A 15,723-nucleotide genomic window follows, 5' to 3' on the forward strand; every position below is an offset into this window, starting at 1 on the left:
GGCAGTGGCTGATGCTGCCAGCAGGAGTCCCCAGGAAGCACAGCTTAATGGAGGGCTGGTACCCAGGTGGAGGAGAGAAGAAACAGCAGGAGGACCGCATGGTCAAGGGAGCAAGAAGGAGGCAAGGAGCAGAACAGATGGGGGAAGAGACAAAATGAATAACAGGAAGAGACAGCAGGATCAGTGTAACTCTAAAAGCACAAATTCCTTTTGTTATATGCAAAACAAATGAGTATTTTCATGACACTTTCTCCACCCCACACATATTGTAGGCTACACAGGCTGGTGCACTGTGCTGGTAGGGAGGAGCTGGCACATTGGTGAAGGGCAGGGGAAAAGTTGTAGCCCTATTGTCGAGCTCTGGCTCATTGAGATAAAACCTGGGTGTGGGAAGATCAATGGTTTGTGTCAGAGGAACTCAAATGGCTAGTGAACAGCCCAGACCTGTGGGAGTGACTGAGGGTGGATAAAGCAATGCTTTGCCTGTTTAAATCACCTTTCACCTGAGGGCATCTGAATCCCTTTTTTCACACACTAATTATTTAGTTTCCAAATTAAAGAAACACCTTGCAGAGAGGGCCATGACAAGCAGAAAAACTATGCCTACATTAAATCAGAAAACAGGTTAATAGTACTGCTAGGAACAGAAACCAGCTCTCCCCAAGCCCATTCCTATATACTAACTACTAGCCTGTGGTGCTTGCAACCGTGAAAAGCTGTGCAGTTTTACAAACACACTCAGCAGGTGACAGAGAGAGCCCCAAGGATATATGAACACCTTCTCCACAGGAGGCCATCAGAGCGCTGAGGTTACATGACATCTCCTGGCGTGCTCGGGAGGATCTTGGAATTACAGATGAAGCGAATGCGGGTGGATTTCAGCCTTTGACTTTGGACTTCAATTGTTGAAACATGTTTCACCAGGATACCTGCTCTGCTATTCTGGTATTTCCACCAGCAAGGCCAATAAATATTCCACTGGGCTTTCTAGATGGCCAACCTCCCCTAACCAGCCCCATAGCTCCCTGTATAGAGCTAGCGGGCTGTGGCTGTTGCCTTACAGTTGGCCATTGGTTCTTCTGAATTCAAGTGCAGCCAGATGTGATCTGCTGCCAAATCCATCCCTGACACCTGCCAGCCTCACAGCAAACAGGAGAAATGCACAGTGACTTCCAAAGGGCACGAGCACACAGCAAGCTGCCATTAAAAGGTTTCCCAAACTGAGATGGCTTTAGGCTGGACCTGTCATCAGAGCTAGCACTCATTCTCAAATCCAAAATAAGCCTTCCCTGTGTAGGGAGGAAGCCTGAAGCAACAGAAAGGGGCAGTCACATGTGAAGGAGGAGGGGGCAAGAGGAGAGTTATACAAAGGGCAGGATGCAACACGTGGATTGAGCAAATGGCAGTCAGCAATGCACCACCAGCACTAATGCACCACTGGCAGCATGCAGAGGTCCCAGGTTGTATGCACTTGTTGTAAAACCAAGCAGGCTCTTTTGCTTCATGCTATCTAACCCCAAAGCCCAGCAGTCCCACACACACTCAGTTTCCTCAACACGTGGAGCAGGTGAGAGCTGTCCTGGGGAGCACATGCCTCTAGGCACAAGGCCAGTGAACCCGAGCAGGTACACACACCCTTGATTTACGTCATGCAAGGCTATCAGCCTGCTTTTATCTTGCAGTGGGCAGAGGGCCAAGTCCACCTTCCCACTAGCACAAGAAGGCTTTGCAACTTGGCAGCTCTGGGCAGCAGGGAATTCTCCCTCCACATGGTGTCTCTGGGAAATGGGGAGGGGGAAAAGCAAGTCTGTGTGGGGCAGCTCCTAGATCCTGGAATGGCATTGCAGAGTCCATGACAGCAGGCCTGAAGTGAGAGCAGACCCGAGGTGAAGCCTCTCTGCACTTTTGTCTTCTCGTCAGAGAAAGCCCCACGACTGGAGGAGGGCTCCCAGCCGGAGTGACCCTTCTGCAGCAGAAGACCTCACCCACCACAGCACAAGCACTGGATTCAGGCTACACAGACAGTCTCAGCCTGAGCTTGGGGCAGTGCCCAGGCTCCACATAACTCGTGACTGCAAGGCAGATACTACTCTGCTTAACACACGACACGGGAGGCCCAAGCGATGCCCACCCTCTCAGTGTGGCAGGGCAGCCAGGGGCACATTTCCTCATCCTGAGGCAGGATCAGCTGTGAGATAACTCAGATCCTCTCAGCATCAGGCAGGGCAAGCCCTCAGACAACACGTGTTGGTGTCTCGGGCTACACACGTGTACCCAGCCCTGCACAGGCCTGCTCAGCGGGGATGCCTGGGTGCAGCTGTGGGCACCGACTGCTTTCAACTGGGGCTCCTGTTCAGGAGCACATGGCAATTTGGATCAACAGACTGGTTTCTTTCCTACCAAGCATTACCGCTGCCCTTCTCCCCCTGGAAACTCTGCCTGCAATTAGTTCCCGAGGAAGGGGCTTGCCTGTGCCATTAAGAACAGCTACATTACGCGATCTAGGAGAAATCAATGCCCCTAATCGTCGGCAGAGGCAGCGGAGGAGGACAGGGCGATGGGGTGTTTCTCTGGAGACGCTCTTCTCAGGAGAAATCCCAGTGGTATTGCCCCAGGAAGAGACAGAGTAAGGACCTGAAGTAATTAAACTCCCATGCAGCAATTGTTTACCAAAAGAAGCGCAGAAACCTCCCAGCATCTCTCAGAAAGGCAGAGGCAGCCGCTAGGCTCTCCCCAGGTGCAGATGAAGTGCCTCTGCCCTGAAGTCAATGGTCTGTGGTGATTTACACCACGCTGGCAAGTGGAGGGAGGAGGGGCGTGGATGGCCACCTTTCCCTTAAAATGCCCGTTTTCCTCCCTCCGTGGCGGTGTTTAAAGGCAAGACCATGCCTTGCAAGTGTAGAGGCATCCACGCATCGCATCATAATGGAGTTATTCTAAATGAGGTCGGAGATATTTTAATATCCTGAGGCAACAGAACCTGAACTCCGCGTGCATCTTCCCCGCTCTCTCCCTTTTTCACCATTTCCTCCCTCCCGCACACCTCTGCAGTTCCTGGAGCGACAAGACACCTCGCCGGCTGGCTGCGATCGCTGAAAACACTTCCCTAATGCCTCCTCCTTCTCCAATTGCATTAAGCCGCATCTTTTAGAGGTACAGCCCTGTTTATTCATGCTGCTCGCGTGGAAGGGGAAAGCAATGCAGACTGCCTCTCCCCCCCCCTCCCTCCTTCGCCTCGCTGGGTGTGGCAGGTTTAAACCTTTGCAGCCGCCGGCTCGCCAGCGCTGGGGCGAGGAGCAGGGGACGCAGAGCAGGAGGGAAGCCGTCGGATACGGCGGGTGATGAATGAGCCTCATCGCACCCACAAGTGGGAAACCTGCTTGCGGGTTATTGTTTAATCACTCATGCAAGCCGGTGCTGAGCACATACCCCCGTAACGCCCATCTGTTCCAGGATGCGGTGCGGTGCGTGGGACGCCCGCGTTCCTAGCCACCTATCTAAGTGCCCAGCTCTGTGGCTGCACCTCCTTCCTGGCAGCAAAGGTTTACCTCAGATTTTCAGAAATCGCCTTTTCGGGTATGCCTCCTTTTAGCTGAATCTTTTGTGGGCACGGATTCAGAGGTGCCGTCAGCTGCGGGCAGAAATGACAACACCGAGCGATGTACATCTCTCATGGGTGGGCACAGCCAGCCAGATACTTCGCTGCTCATGCTGGCATCGCACCCACTAGAAAGAATAACCCGCAAGGTAGAAGCGTGTGAACATATCTGTCTGCGAGGGGTGGGAGGGCAGTCACATACAGGCACACCTAGACATGGATATGAAAAGCTTTCTTCCACGCCCAAGCCTGTAATTTCAGCATCCTGCTCTTTCACTGCCAGAAAGGCGGGACACTGAGGGCTTCCCCCAAAAAATAATTTGAGGAGAGCTGTCTTTATTTTGGGAAGGAAGCTCCTGTCTGTCATGAAGAACCTATTCCTTATTTTTTTTTATTTTTTCCTTCTGTGAAAGGTCTGGGTGGGGACAGAGGAAGAGCACAAGCTGAAAACCGAGATCTTTTTCTCCTTCAAATTAAAGCTTCCCCTGATGTATCAGCACATTGCTGACCGAGCTGCTGTATCGCCAGTTTGGCAGTTTTGGTGTGTATTCAGGTACAGGAGCAGGAGCTGGGCTCTGAGCCCAGAAACGTTCACAGAATCTGCACATTCAGGATGTATGGCTGCATGGGGATGAGAAAGCATGTGCGAACGAGTGCCTGTGTGCTTCTGCATATATGTGTAGTACAGAGGCGAGCGGCCGGAGAGCGAGGATGCGTGCCGCACATGCACGCGCAAAGGGGTGTGTACCATGCGGTGGATTAATGTACAGTGTGCGGCGAGAGCACTCCGTGTGAGCAGGATACCTGCATGCCACGCATTGCCAGGCGTGCTCGAATACAGAGCGATAGGAGTGGAGGCAGCGAGATGTAAAGAGCAGACACATCGGGAAATTAATCGGGAAATTAATGCCCAGCCTGTGGCGGTATGGGCAAAATTACCCCCCTCTCCCCCAGTAGCTGTCTTCTGACTCTGAAGAATCCCAGAGCTACCTACTTTATTTCAAAATTTGCTGTGCACCTCCGCCCACTGCTCTGTCACTCTGTCTCTCCGTCTGCCTGCCTTTGCCTCCTCTGCTCTTTTCATCCCGTATTTGCCGGCTGAACGTGCTCTGCTGGCTGGCTGCAACGTGGTTTCCCCCCCCAGCCACCACCACCTCCCTCCCTCCCTCCAGATTTTAGTGAACGTATGGTTAATTGTGGAGCATTTGAAACCTGCATGGGGAAAAACACGGGATGACGCAGGGTCCCTTTCCATCCTGCTTGCCTGCCCCTCCCCATTATTCTACAAAATCGCTCCTTCGTTTGATAACGCACGGATCTCCATTCAGAAACACACCTTAACCTGGATTTTCTCTAAACGCTCTGTAGTAACCAGAGTTAATTACATTCAGTGTGCTAGGCTATTGCTCCCGAGTGCTGCAGTGCTCCACTGTAAGAGACACAGAAATGCACGCATATAGAAAGTAACCGCTGTGGTTCCACACCTCACACTGAGTTGAGCTCTGCTCCCAGAACCAAAGCTCTTTGTCGTTACCTACAGATTCATAATTAGGGGAAGTTTCCAAAATGCCTTATGAAGATCCCCAGGGCCAGCTCCTGCCTCCAAGTTCCGACTGAATAAATCCCAGATCCTCCCAAGGAAGTCCAAGGAGCTCAGCCAAAATGGGCTCTTTCAAGCAGGAGCAGGTTTGGACTTAACATGAAATAAAAAGGGGAAGAGCCGGGGGGTGGGGGTGGGGGGGATAAATGATGTAGCTTTTTATTATTATTATTATTATTAAATTTCCTTGTCGTTTTGGTCACGAAAATGTTGTCACTGAAAACTAGCCGCCACCCAAATCTTCTTAGCGTCCCCGTTTGGTGACGGGAAAAGCCAGGTGGTACCAGTAAAGAGAATGAGCTGGTTTCCAACAGGTTCACACCGCGAGCCTCCCTCATCCCAGCCGAGTTGGGAGCTGACAGAGGCGTGGTCCTCTGTCTCTCTCCCAGCTGGTGCAGTTGGCTAACTGGTTGTACTATGGAGGGTATTGCAAAGAGGGTGACTCTCCCCTCCCCGGGCTCACGCTTTTGTTATTAATTAATTACACTTTTCCTTATACCGGAGGTTTAAAAAAAAAAAAAAAAAAAAAAAAAGAAAAAAAAAAAGGCTTCAGGTTAAGTCCTGCTCAGCTTGTTGTAACACACACACAAAAAAATATGAATGCACCTGTCCTCTGAGCCACCTCGCAGCACATGCACATAAAGCATCCCCCATTCATCGGAGCCGTGAGCAATAGGGAGCGTTCTGACCGGGGATCAAGGCTCACCGGGCATCCTTTCTTTTTCGGCTTAAGACGAAGAATTGCTTCCTTTATCTCCAAGGTAGAGGCAGATATCATCACGTTTCCTGCCAGCCCCCCCACCCGCCATCCACACCCTCCGATCCACGGACCGAAAACCCTAGGCAATGCATCTGCTGACAATTAAAAGAAGAAGAAGAATAGAGGGGGGATCCTAGTAGCTCCCCAAATGTGGACGTAGGCCACCCCCCTTTCCCCACATCGCCAGCCCCGGAAAGGCAAAGCAGTCGCGCTGAAGGGTGTGAAAAGAGCCTTCAGTCGCAAGATGCTAAAGAATTGCAAAAGAGACATCTGCTGAAAGCAGCTGAAATTTCCTCCCCCCTGCCCCTGCCCCTACCCCAGCCCCTCACACACGCAAGGCAGACACGCACCCCACGGACCCCCCGAGAGCCTGGGCGATTTCTTAGCAGAAAGAAACGTAAAAATCTTCAGCTCTACCTGTTTTGTTCTTCTCATACAGCACAGCATGATCGTATTGTCCCCTTCCTTCCTTCTTCTTCCTTCCTTCTCCTCTCTCCTTTTCCTCTTCTCTCTCTTATCTCTCCCCCCCACCCTCTCCACTCCCTCCCTCCCTCCCTCCCTCTCTCTCTCTCTCTCTCTCTCTCTCTCCCTCTCTCGCACACGCACACGCACACGCACACACACACACACACCAGGGCAGTTAGCAGCGGCTCTAAGGTCCACACATGCACACGCCGCCTCTCCCTACCTCCCTCCCGCTATCCCTACCCTGCCCAGAATTGTCCCCCCGGCTCGTCACCTTCCCCACCCCAACCCACCCCACCCCACCCCCAGCCCAGCCTGCTCCTTCCCCCCCCCCCCCACCCCCCCAAAGTCCCTTTGCCAGCCTCATGAATTATTAACATCTCCAATCTGGACCCAATTACCCAATGCCTTCCCCACTGTACAGAGGGGGACACTGCGGCGGGGAGGCAGCGGGTGGGTGGGTGGGTGGGAGTGGGGTTTATATGGGGGAGAAATGGGGTGGGCGCGGATGGGAGAAGAGGGAGCGGGGTCCTTGCCGCCGCATGCAGTGTGCTTCATGCCCAGGTGACGTGCCGTAGGTGGGAGCTAAAGGGGAGTCGGAAAATATGGTAAAATGGCTGTAAAAGCCCCCCCCCCCTTCCCCCTCGCCGGCACACTCGCCAACATATATGCACACACTGCCTCCTTCCTATGTGCAGGCACAAACCCCGCGGGGCCGAGTCCTGCAGCACAACTTTCTCCCCCGTCCCCCAAGTCCATCCCGTGGACTTTGTCCAGGTGCAGAAAATGCTGCTGCTGCTACAGATCCGTGCTTCAGAAGAGCTCCAAAAGCTACAGCCATCGTCCCTTCCCCTTCCTCTATTCCCCCTCTCAATTTCCCTGCCTAAGTAATTCCTGCGCCTATTGATCCCAGCCTGCAAATTTCTCCGAGTTATTATAAGGGAGACGTGCACGTTCACACACGCAGCCCGCCCCTGTGCACGTGTGGGAACAAAAATATATGGATCTGCATGCACAGGAGATCATGGCGATGCCGGGGTCTGAGTGAGCATTAATGCACGCGCACACCCCCAAGCACACATCTTGGAAGTTATAGCACGGTGTTTTCTCCGAATGTATATGAGCAGGATCGCTATATCTGTCATCACAAAAAAAAAAAAAGATATTCCAGACGATGTCTAAACCGAAGCATGAGATTGTCGAGCATGTTAAAAATATAAAAAGGCTGCTGGATTTTCAGGATTTCATCTACCAAAATTCAAATTTAGCTTATTTTATTTGCTGTGTCTGGGAGGCACAGCCGGATGCTGTTCTCTTTCATAGTACTAATGTCACTACATCAACTTCTCTGCTACGCCCTGGAGTTGCTTCTAATTTATTCTTAATGTTAACCTGCTCACAAAAGAGAAGAAAAAAAAATTGTCTTGGGTTATTATTAAGTATATCCAAATCCATTGTTAATACAAATATTGACACGCACCCTTCCACAGATAAATGCATATATAGATACAGCTTCTGGAATACCCCTCAGCGCAGGCTCCTCCATAATCATATTCAGTTGCTATGACATCACTGCAGTTCCCAGCACCCTATTTTTTTTTTTTTTTTTTTAAGGAAAGTAAACAGCATTTCAAAGAGAATCTACCTAGCTATCTACATCCGTGTGTAGTTTAAGGGAAGCGCCTTTCGGGGTTAAGCGGGTATAAATGTTGGCTCTGGTTTTGCAGTGTAGAAAAGGGAAATAATGGCATGGTAATGAGATTCAGAGATGATACTAAACTGGGAAGAGTTGCAAACACCAGCTGACACCAAAGAAGACCACAGGATTAAGTAACGAAAATTAGATTCAGCTTCAGAAAATGCATGCAGAGAGAAAGAACGCCAACTATGCAATCATTAAAAAAAAAAAAGACAGGTAAGTGGATCTGCAGAAAGCAATGGGCATCAGGTTGGAGGAAGGGGTGTTGGTGGCACACACCACCGCTGGCGACACCATGCCAAGGCTCTGAGAAGCGGCGCAGTGACATTTTGGAATATGCCCATGGGATTTAGGAGGCCCTGCCCCAGCTTTGGGAGTTGTTGGGGGCTCACTGCCAGAACAAAGTCAGCGTGTCATGAGCTTGTGTGAGCTTGCTAACCCACATGAGTGCTCCGTGTGCCCCTGGGAGATGGGATTCATCTGGCCAAGCGTGCGTGGCTCTATCTGAGAGCGTCACCCTGGGCTCCCTTTGGTGTTAGTGAAGAAGAATGGGAACTTCTCGGGTGTGATTCAGATCATCCTATAGCAGGAGCCTAAACTAGGTCAGATGAATCACGCCTCAGGAGTGTTTGAGAAGCTCATGTTCTTCCCACTGAGGAGGCCTTTTTAGGGAACCTCCCTGCTGTAGGGAGCCCTAGCGAGGAAAGCCTGCCTGCCCCCCCCTTTCCCAGACACCCACCCAGGGAGGGAGCAGGCTGGCAGCAGAATGGCTGCGCTGGTACAGCCAGCTGGGGGCAGCCCCCTTCCTCTACACACCTGGGGTGGTTTCTCATCATCTTGAGTCAGATCCAGAGTCAGAGCCACCTCTCTTCATGCCCAGCCCCATGGGCACTCTGTGCTCTAGCTTACTGCAAACCACTTTTGTCACATAGGCCAAAACCCCTCAGTGGGTTCCCTGTGCATGTGGAGGGGTGGTGGGCAGCCAGCCCACTGCAGAGTCACGTCTGAGTTCCCTCTGAATTAATCTGCTCAAGTAAAAGAGAGAGATGCTGAGACCCGAGTTTCCAGGGTACTTCAGTTCCTGACACCCCTTTTCTTTCAAATCAGGACCCTTTAAGTACCTTTAAAAGTTGGACTTTAGATTCTTTAGCCAACTATATGGTTTTGACAATTACATCCCAACATCCCTTGTCCTGTCATCTTGGCTATGCCATCACGTCAGCCTGTAGGGTAAACTATCTGATAGCAACACTCAAGGAAGAAAGGATGAGTCTGCAGCAGTGAAAGAGAGGCTGAAGGGAATGAGGAATTTGAGTAAGAAATTAAAGGCAGACACTTCAGCCAAGGTGTTAATGAGCAGCAGAAGCAAAACTCAAGGGAAAGAGACGTGAATCCCCATTTCTTGATGTCACCAAGTCAAGATAGGACGCTTTCATCCAGCTGACACTTTTGTCTCTTCACTGTGCTGCCAACGCTGGCTCATTCAGCACTCCTTCAGAGTTTCTGGATAACGCTGCTCTGTGCAGCGTAGACATGCCCTGGAAGGCCCCTCTGACCTTGGCTTTTGAATGTACACAAACAAAAGGAAGAGCAGGCCAAAGAACAACGTGAATGGGGCGCTGGGGAAGGGGGCTGGCAGGAGGGGGTGAACAATGCACCTAGATTTTAAAAGATTCATCTGTGAGACTTGACTAAATGACAGCTAAGGAGGTGAAGGAGCATGATATTTTCTAAAGCTGCAAGACTCAAGATAGGGAAGGAATTACTTGGAGTAATACATAGCCCACTGCTTGGTGCGTGCTGCATGTTCCTTCTCTGCGAAGGAGGGTTTGGTGCACATAAAGTAATTATTAAGATGACTCCTTTAATTCAAAGCCATGTTTTCAATTTAAAAGGGTCCAGAACATTTCAAAGCAATGAGACACATTGGTGGTTGTTACAACATAGGGTGGTGAACTGAGAGACACAAACCACTGCTTTTTCCCTGCTCACTTCTGCTACGAGTTTTAGCATTGCCTGAAGTTATACCAGCAGCTCAAGGTCCCTACTGGTCCAAGGAAAAAGCATCTTTGGCTCAGCTGCTAGTTTAGGGGCAAGAGGAAGAGCTGATAATCACTTTTAGTTTGGAGAACCATTTAATTTGAACCAGCTTCTGCGACTGCAATCAGGCCAACCCCCCTGGCCAGATGAACTTAAATAAAACCAAGAAAAAAAAGAAGATAGTTTGCCTCTAAGAGCTGTCCCAGTGGTAAGCAAGCTAAGCTGAAGAGGCGTCTTCTCCAGAGAAGTACTGTGAAAGTCCCGTTACTAGGGATATTTAAAGCCTCAGTAAAAACAGCACTGAAGTGAGGGATTTGCTTTCATTGGGAGATAGACTGGATTTTCTCCTTATTCATATGTTCCACATATAGTGGTAGCCTCGCCTTTTGTTAGCCAAATTTCATGCTGGAGGGAAAAAAGCCAATTTCATAAAGATTTTTTAGGATCCTCATTTGAATAGGCATTCCTGAAAATCCCACTGCTGGCCCACTTGCATTTTTAGTATCCTCAGTAGCTATCCAACTCTGGTCTCGTTTGGGCTCACTTTCAGTCATCTGTGTCTTATTGACACAAAATAGTGCAGGGTAACACTGCGACCAAACTCCTGTTGTAGCCTGATTTATATGGATTTATGACATATTCATTATATTATATTTTTATTTAGATATATTTATAAACTGTTCTGTGATACCACAATCTCCTTGGGGGAGTACAGTCTTCAGCACAAGGATTACTCAGGCCAATTTTTGGATTTGAGTTAATCCTGAATTATTAATAATAAGGAAGGAGAGCCTAGTTTATGTTGACCTAAGACTGTGTGCAACAGGTTGTAATAAGCGGCTTTAAGCCCATGCTTCTCAGCAGTCACAATGGCAGCGTGGCACTGCGTCTTCTGAGGTCTGAAGCCTTCTCTGGAAGGCTTTTCTGCTTCAGAAAATGCCAGTACAGAAATATTTCATTCAGTTTCATGACTGCTTGGTTGCTCATCCTGCACCACAATGAACACACAGGACGTTACTAGCACCTGTTGCTAACGTGTTAGCCAAAGAAATATGCACAGATGCTCTGCATTTATTCCCGGTGATTTCTTCTTTTCTTCCCATGCCTGCACAGCTGGGCTCACAGCACTGAAGACACCTGACTTTACAATAGGGAACATAATAAGAAATGGCCTCAATAATTTCCCTGTTTTTGTCATTCTTAGAAAAGACGTGTTTTCTCTAACTCGTGTGGCATCCGCTGACTGGAATATCTGGGTGCGAGCAAGGGTAGAAAGATTTTAACATGCACAAACAATGGTCTTTATAACCACAAGGTCATGCTTAATTATTGTTGAGCTTCAGACTCATCAAAAATACAAACACAACAGTTAAATCCCAGCATGGCTGAGTGCTGAAACCATAACTCTTCCATAAAATGAAACCTCATCTGTTTGTCTGTCAAAAAGAAAAATGTCATCACCGAGAGCGGTCAGCCTATCAGCTATTATCCTCAGTGTAGCAATAGTCTGCCGTGGGGGAATGTGATACTTTACAAGGCAGACCAAATACGAGGCAGGATGACCCAGGAAGCCACCTCCTCCTTCTCCAGGGACCCTTCAATCTCTGCTGTTGGGTCTACACAGCAGTCCCTCCTGCTGTAGCACAGATCCAACAAAGCAAGCTTTGGACGAGAATCAGTTGTGCCCAGGAGCTCGGCGTGGCCCACCTTACTCTGCTTTTCAGGCTGCCCCCATCATTTACTCTAAATCCTGCAGTGCTGGGGCTAAGCTGCTGTCAGCATCTGGGCTGGTCACCTTACAGCGATGGGTGTGATGGGATGAGGACAGAGACAGATGCTGAGGTGCGAGTCCTGCTCTCTTCAGAGCATGAAAAGAGTAGAGAAGTCCATCCCAGTGCTGTTTCACTCTCCTGGCTTCTTCACTGATACATTGCCATTCCTCTAACACCCCACTGCTGAATGTGGGAGCTGCCCGGTGATACCAGCATGATGACACAACAGTGTCATAGTGTGTCACAATTTCCTGAGCCTTCTTTGGAACATCTGCCTCGGCTCCACACCTGCCTGCACCACTCCTCCTTCAAGCCAGAGTGGGGATGATGACCTGGCTGCTCCAGCACTAGGAAGGTGGGTGGCAGGGACAGGTTCATCCTCCTTCCTTCCTGTCCCTGCAGCTGATCACATTCTTGCTTCTCTCTAGCAAAACAATTGAGTTGAGCAGAACCAGTCTGCATGCAGGGAAGTACATGGAGTATCCTTGATACAGACGGGAAAAGGGGTAAAGAAAGGCTAAAGAAGCCATTACTTGCATGCTCCTACATGACACTGCAGCAGCTACTGTGGGTGATGTTTCCAGGAATGAAGAACATCCAGCAAATCAGATCTGCCCTGGCCTTCAGACCTTTAGGAAATGGCATTAAGAATTTCTCATTGTGGCCAAGCTTCTATCACAGGCATATATAGGGCCACCAGGCCATGTGCCAACCGGGATCACAGCAGCAGTGTCCACAAAACACAGGTAGGGTTGGTAGAGGTGTGTTTGCCTTGTGTGAGTGTGAGGTGGTGGAGCAAACTGACAGGATACCTTCATTTGTCCAGAGCTGTACACAGGGGAGGTAGAACAGCGAAAATTCGGAATGAAATGGGCAGGGAGACTGTAAACATCCACATGAGTAAAATAACTGCATCTCTGTTGGAAATAAAGACTGAAGCATTTTTAACACCCACTTTAAGGGTTCAAAAAGCAGCTCCCCTTGCCTTGACTTCGTTTAGGTTGGACACAAGAGGAAAGTCCACGTCCTTCAGTTTATCCAGCAGGCATGGCATATGCAGGGGGTTTGTTCCCTTGTAGCAATATCTGCAATGCAAACCTCACTGTATCCAACTACAGTGGAAGAGCTCCCCAGTCCAAAATGCAGATCACAGGACTTGGATAATTGGTCACACCATAGCCAAATTTTATTACAGTTCCCTTTAAGCAGAGTCCTGCTAGAACTGGCAGGTAGACCCACAGGATTTTTGATGCAATCCAGCATCAGACCTATATTAATTGCAGGTTTGCAATGCGGATACTGCAATGGTCTTACAGGGGAGAGTGTGCTCAGTTTGGTCAATAAAATGATCCGCATCTGAGAATGGAAATTCACAGTTAAGATTCCCACAGCTCAGCATCCTCATCATCTCACTCCAGTGGCATCAGAGCTCTGCTTTGGTGTGTGGCCGCATGAAAAAAAAGAGTTCTCCTACGCTCACAGTTACGTTGTGCCCAGCCTTCACAGTAGTGCCCTGCTATAGCAATTATTATTTGCTTTCCAAGACCCCACTGTTAGCCAAAAGAATTCACCCCGGAGGGCAGGAAACACAGATGGAAATTTATTAAGAGTCCAGGACTGTGCAGGCGGGAATCCAAACCTGCTGCCCCGTGGATGGAAGCTGCGTCGCAGGGAAAGGCCCTGTTTTAGCTCAGCTCCACAGGATACAGAGCTGTGTTTCTAGAGCATTTTTTTTCTGGAGGTTTAGAAGCAGCTCCAAGCATAACAGCGAATTTTCTGACTGCGTAAATCTGGGGGATTAGCTCCTTCCCCAAGTGATTCTGGTGGCAAGGAGAAACAGAAGGTTTCTGGAGGGAGGCAGCTTCATCTCTCCAGGCAGCTACACAGTCCCCCTCACTACCTGACAGAGCTGTGTTATACAACATCGGGTGCACAACGCATGCCTAGAACTGTGACTTGTTAGAGGAGCTAGTCCCGTTTCACTCCTGCTTCACCCCTTTGCCCTACAACCTGTACTCACCGTTCACCCAGCTTTTCCCACCCTCCTGGTGTAAGCTGCCATCCAGAACTGCCAGCACCCTCCTTACAGTAGGTGAGGCACAACTCGACATGAGCAGAGGCCTGAGAAAGGGAAACGTAAACCTGAAGAAGGCAGTGGGAAGGAGAAAAGGAGGTGACAAGGACCTGCAGTCAAGTGAGCAGGGATTTTTGTGCCCACTCAGGAAATAGCACAGGAGATACAGTACTCAATGGAGGTGGAAAGGTCTCCTTCAGCTCGAGGCAGAAAGGAGGAAACAAGCATTCACCCAGTGCCTACACCAGGGAAGACAAGTATGTTGATCTTGATGGTCTTTTCATGAGTGTTCATCTCAGCGGGGTAAAAATAAAATTTATTTTAATATTGTATGCTGCAAAATGTGAAGGGTAATTCTGCCTTGTTACCTTAATTTATTCAGCCAAAGAGGAGGAAAGAGTTCATTCTCTGTTTGTTATGAAAGCTTTGCTCAAGTATGAACAATGTTCCATAGTAAATGATGGAGAGTTTGACAATCTTACCTGTATCGTATGATCATATATTGAAAGGTTCTATTGTTAAGAACAGATACAAGAGAATACAATTTCAGCTGCTTCGGGAACTGTAATTCCGAGCTTCCTCATTTTTAGAGTTCTTTCTAAGTCAGGGATCCGTGTTTCCTCAGCAAAGTTTTTTGCATGCAATTTCTCTAGCTGCTTTCTAAAACTGAAGTACATGTAAGTCTTTGGAATGGTAGGAAATCAACTTTTGTATATCCAGCTTTCTCAAAGTTAGCCACAGCACAAAGATAAGACTGGCATGGCCCTTCTCTTCAAAAACAGCCTTGAGTTCAGCCCAAACCTTTAAATGTCACTGATCTCCTTCTTGAGGATAAAAGCCTTAAAAAAAAGGCTCAAAACACCTCAGGCAACACCAAGCACAAAGAGGCACAACCAGGCAGTGTCAGGTAATCTCCATATTACACAACACACTCCAGACCCCCTTGCTTAGCTGTTAGCCACCAGCATTGAAGGGAGGGCAGCATGGTCATTTTCATTCTTGCATTAAGCTCAACAGATACCAAGACATGTCTTGAGGCACTGTGATGCCCTCAAGGCCTTCCAACATTCCTGCAACCACTGGGAATTAATAGGCTAAAACTGAACCCAACAGAGAAAGGGAAGCTGCTGAAATGCATTGCTCATTTCGCATTGTTGCTTGAAAGCCAGCGAAGGTTATTAATTCTTAGATCTTTGGTGAATGATGCCTCCTTTATATGTTTAGTCATCCAAGGAGTAAAATGGTCTACCAAGGGTTGTTTAGCTACCGTGTCTGACTTAATCTTGATCACACTGTGCCTACTGAAAATGTTAGGACATAGCTGCATCTATCTTTTTACCATCTCGCCAAACTCCTGCAGTCTCTTATTAGATCTTCTTCACACACTGCTCAACCTCAGCGACCCAAAATTTGCCTCTTTATTTCCCAGGACATCTATGGGCCCTTTCTGTGTAAGTACACTCGTCTCACATCCCAGGAAAATTAGAGGATGGTTTTGTAATTTGAAAACTTAAGTCATGCTCAGCATTAGACTACAACTCCATTCCTCTCCAAATAAAAAGTCTAGGAATCATTAGTTTCACCTTCGTTATCTTAAAACTGATCTTAAATCCTGTCTTTTCTGTCACTTCCTTCAACTTTCTATTGTACAATACTTCCTGTCCGTCTCAGTAGCAGTAAGGTAATCTACATATCAAAGACGTTTGTGCAGGACG

The 15,723-nt window shown here is 48.8% G+C and overlaps 1 protein-coding gene across 1 annotated transcript in view; it reads right to left on the reverse strand.

Annotated features, from left to right (window-relative positions):
• Positions 1-6,467, reverse strand: part of GAP43 (growth associated protein 43) — a 53,335-nt gene extending 46,868 nt beyond the window's left edge. Inside the window, exon 1 of the mRNA XM_032181411.1 lies at positions 6,376-6,467. Within this exon, the coding sequence (XP_032037302.1) occupies positions 6,376-6,405 (30 nt within the window). The 5' untranslated portion in view covers positions 6,406-6,467. The remainder of the gene's footprint in view (positions 1-6,375) is intronic.
• Between the last annotated feature and the right edge of the window lie 9,256 nt (positions 6,468-15,723).

The sequence above is a fragment of the Aythya fuligula genome, chromosome 1, assembly GCF_009819795.1.
Source record: "Aythya fuligula isolate bAytFul2 chromosome 1, bAytFul2.pri, whole genome shotgun sequence".
In the NCBI taxonomy this organism is placed as follows: domain Eukaryota; kingdom Metazoa; phylum Chordata; class Aves; order Anseriformes; family Anatidae; genus Aythya; species Aythya fuligula.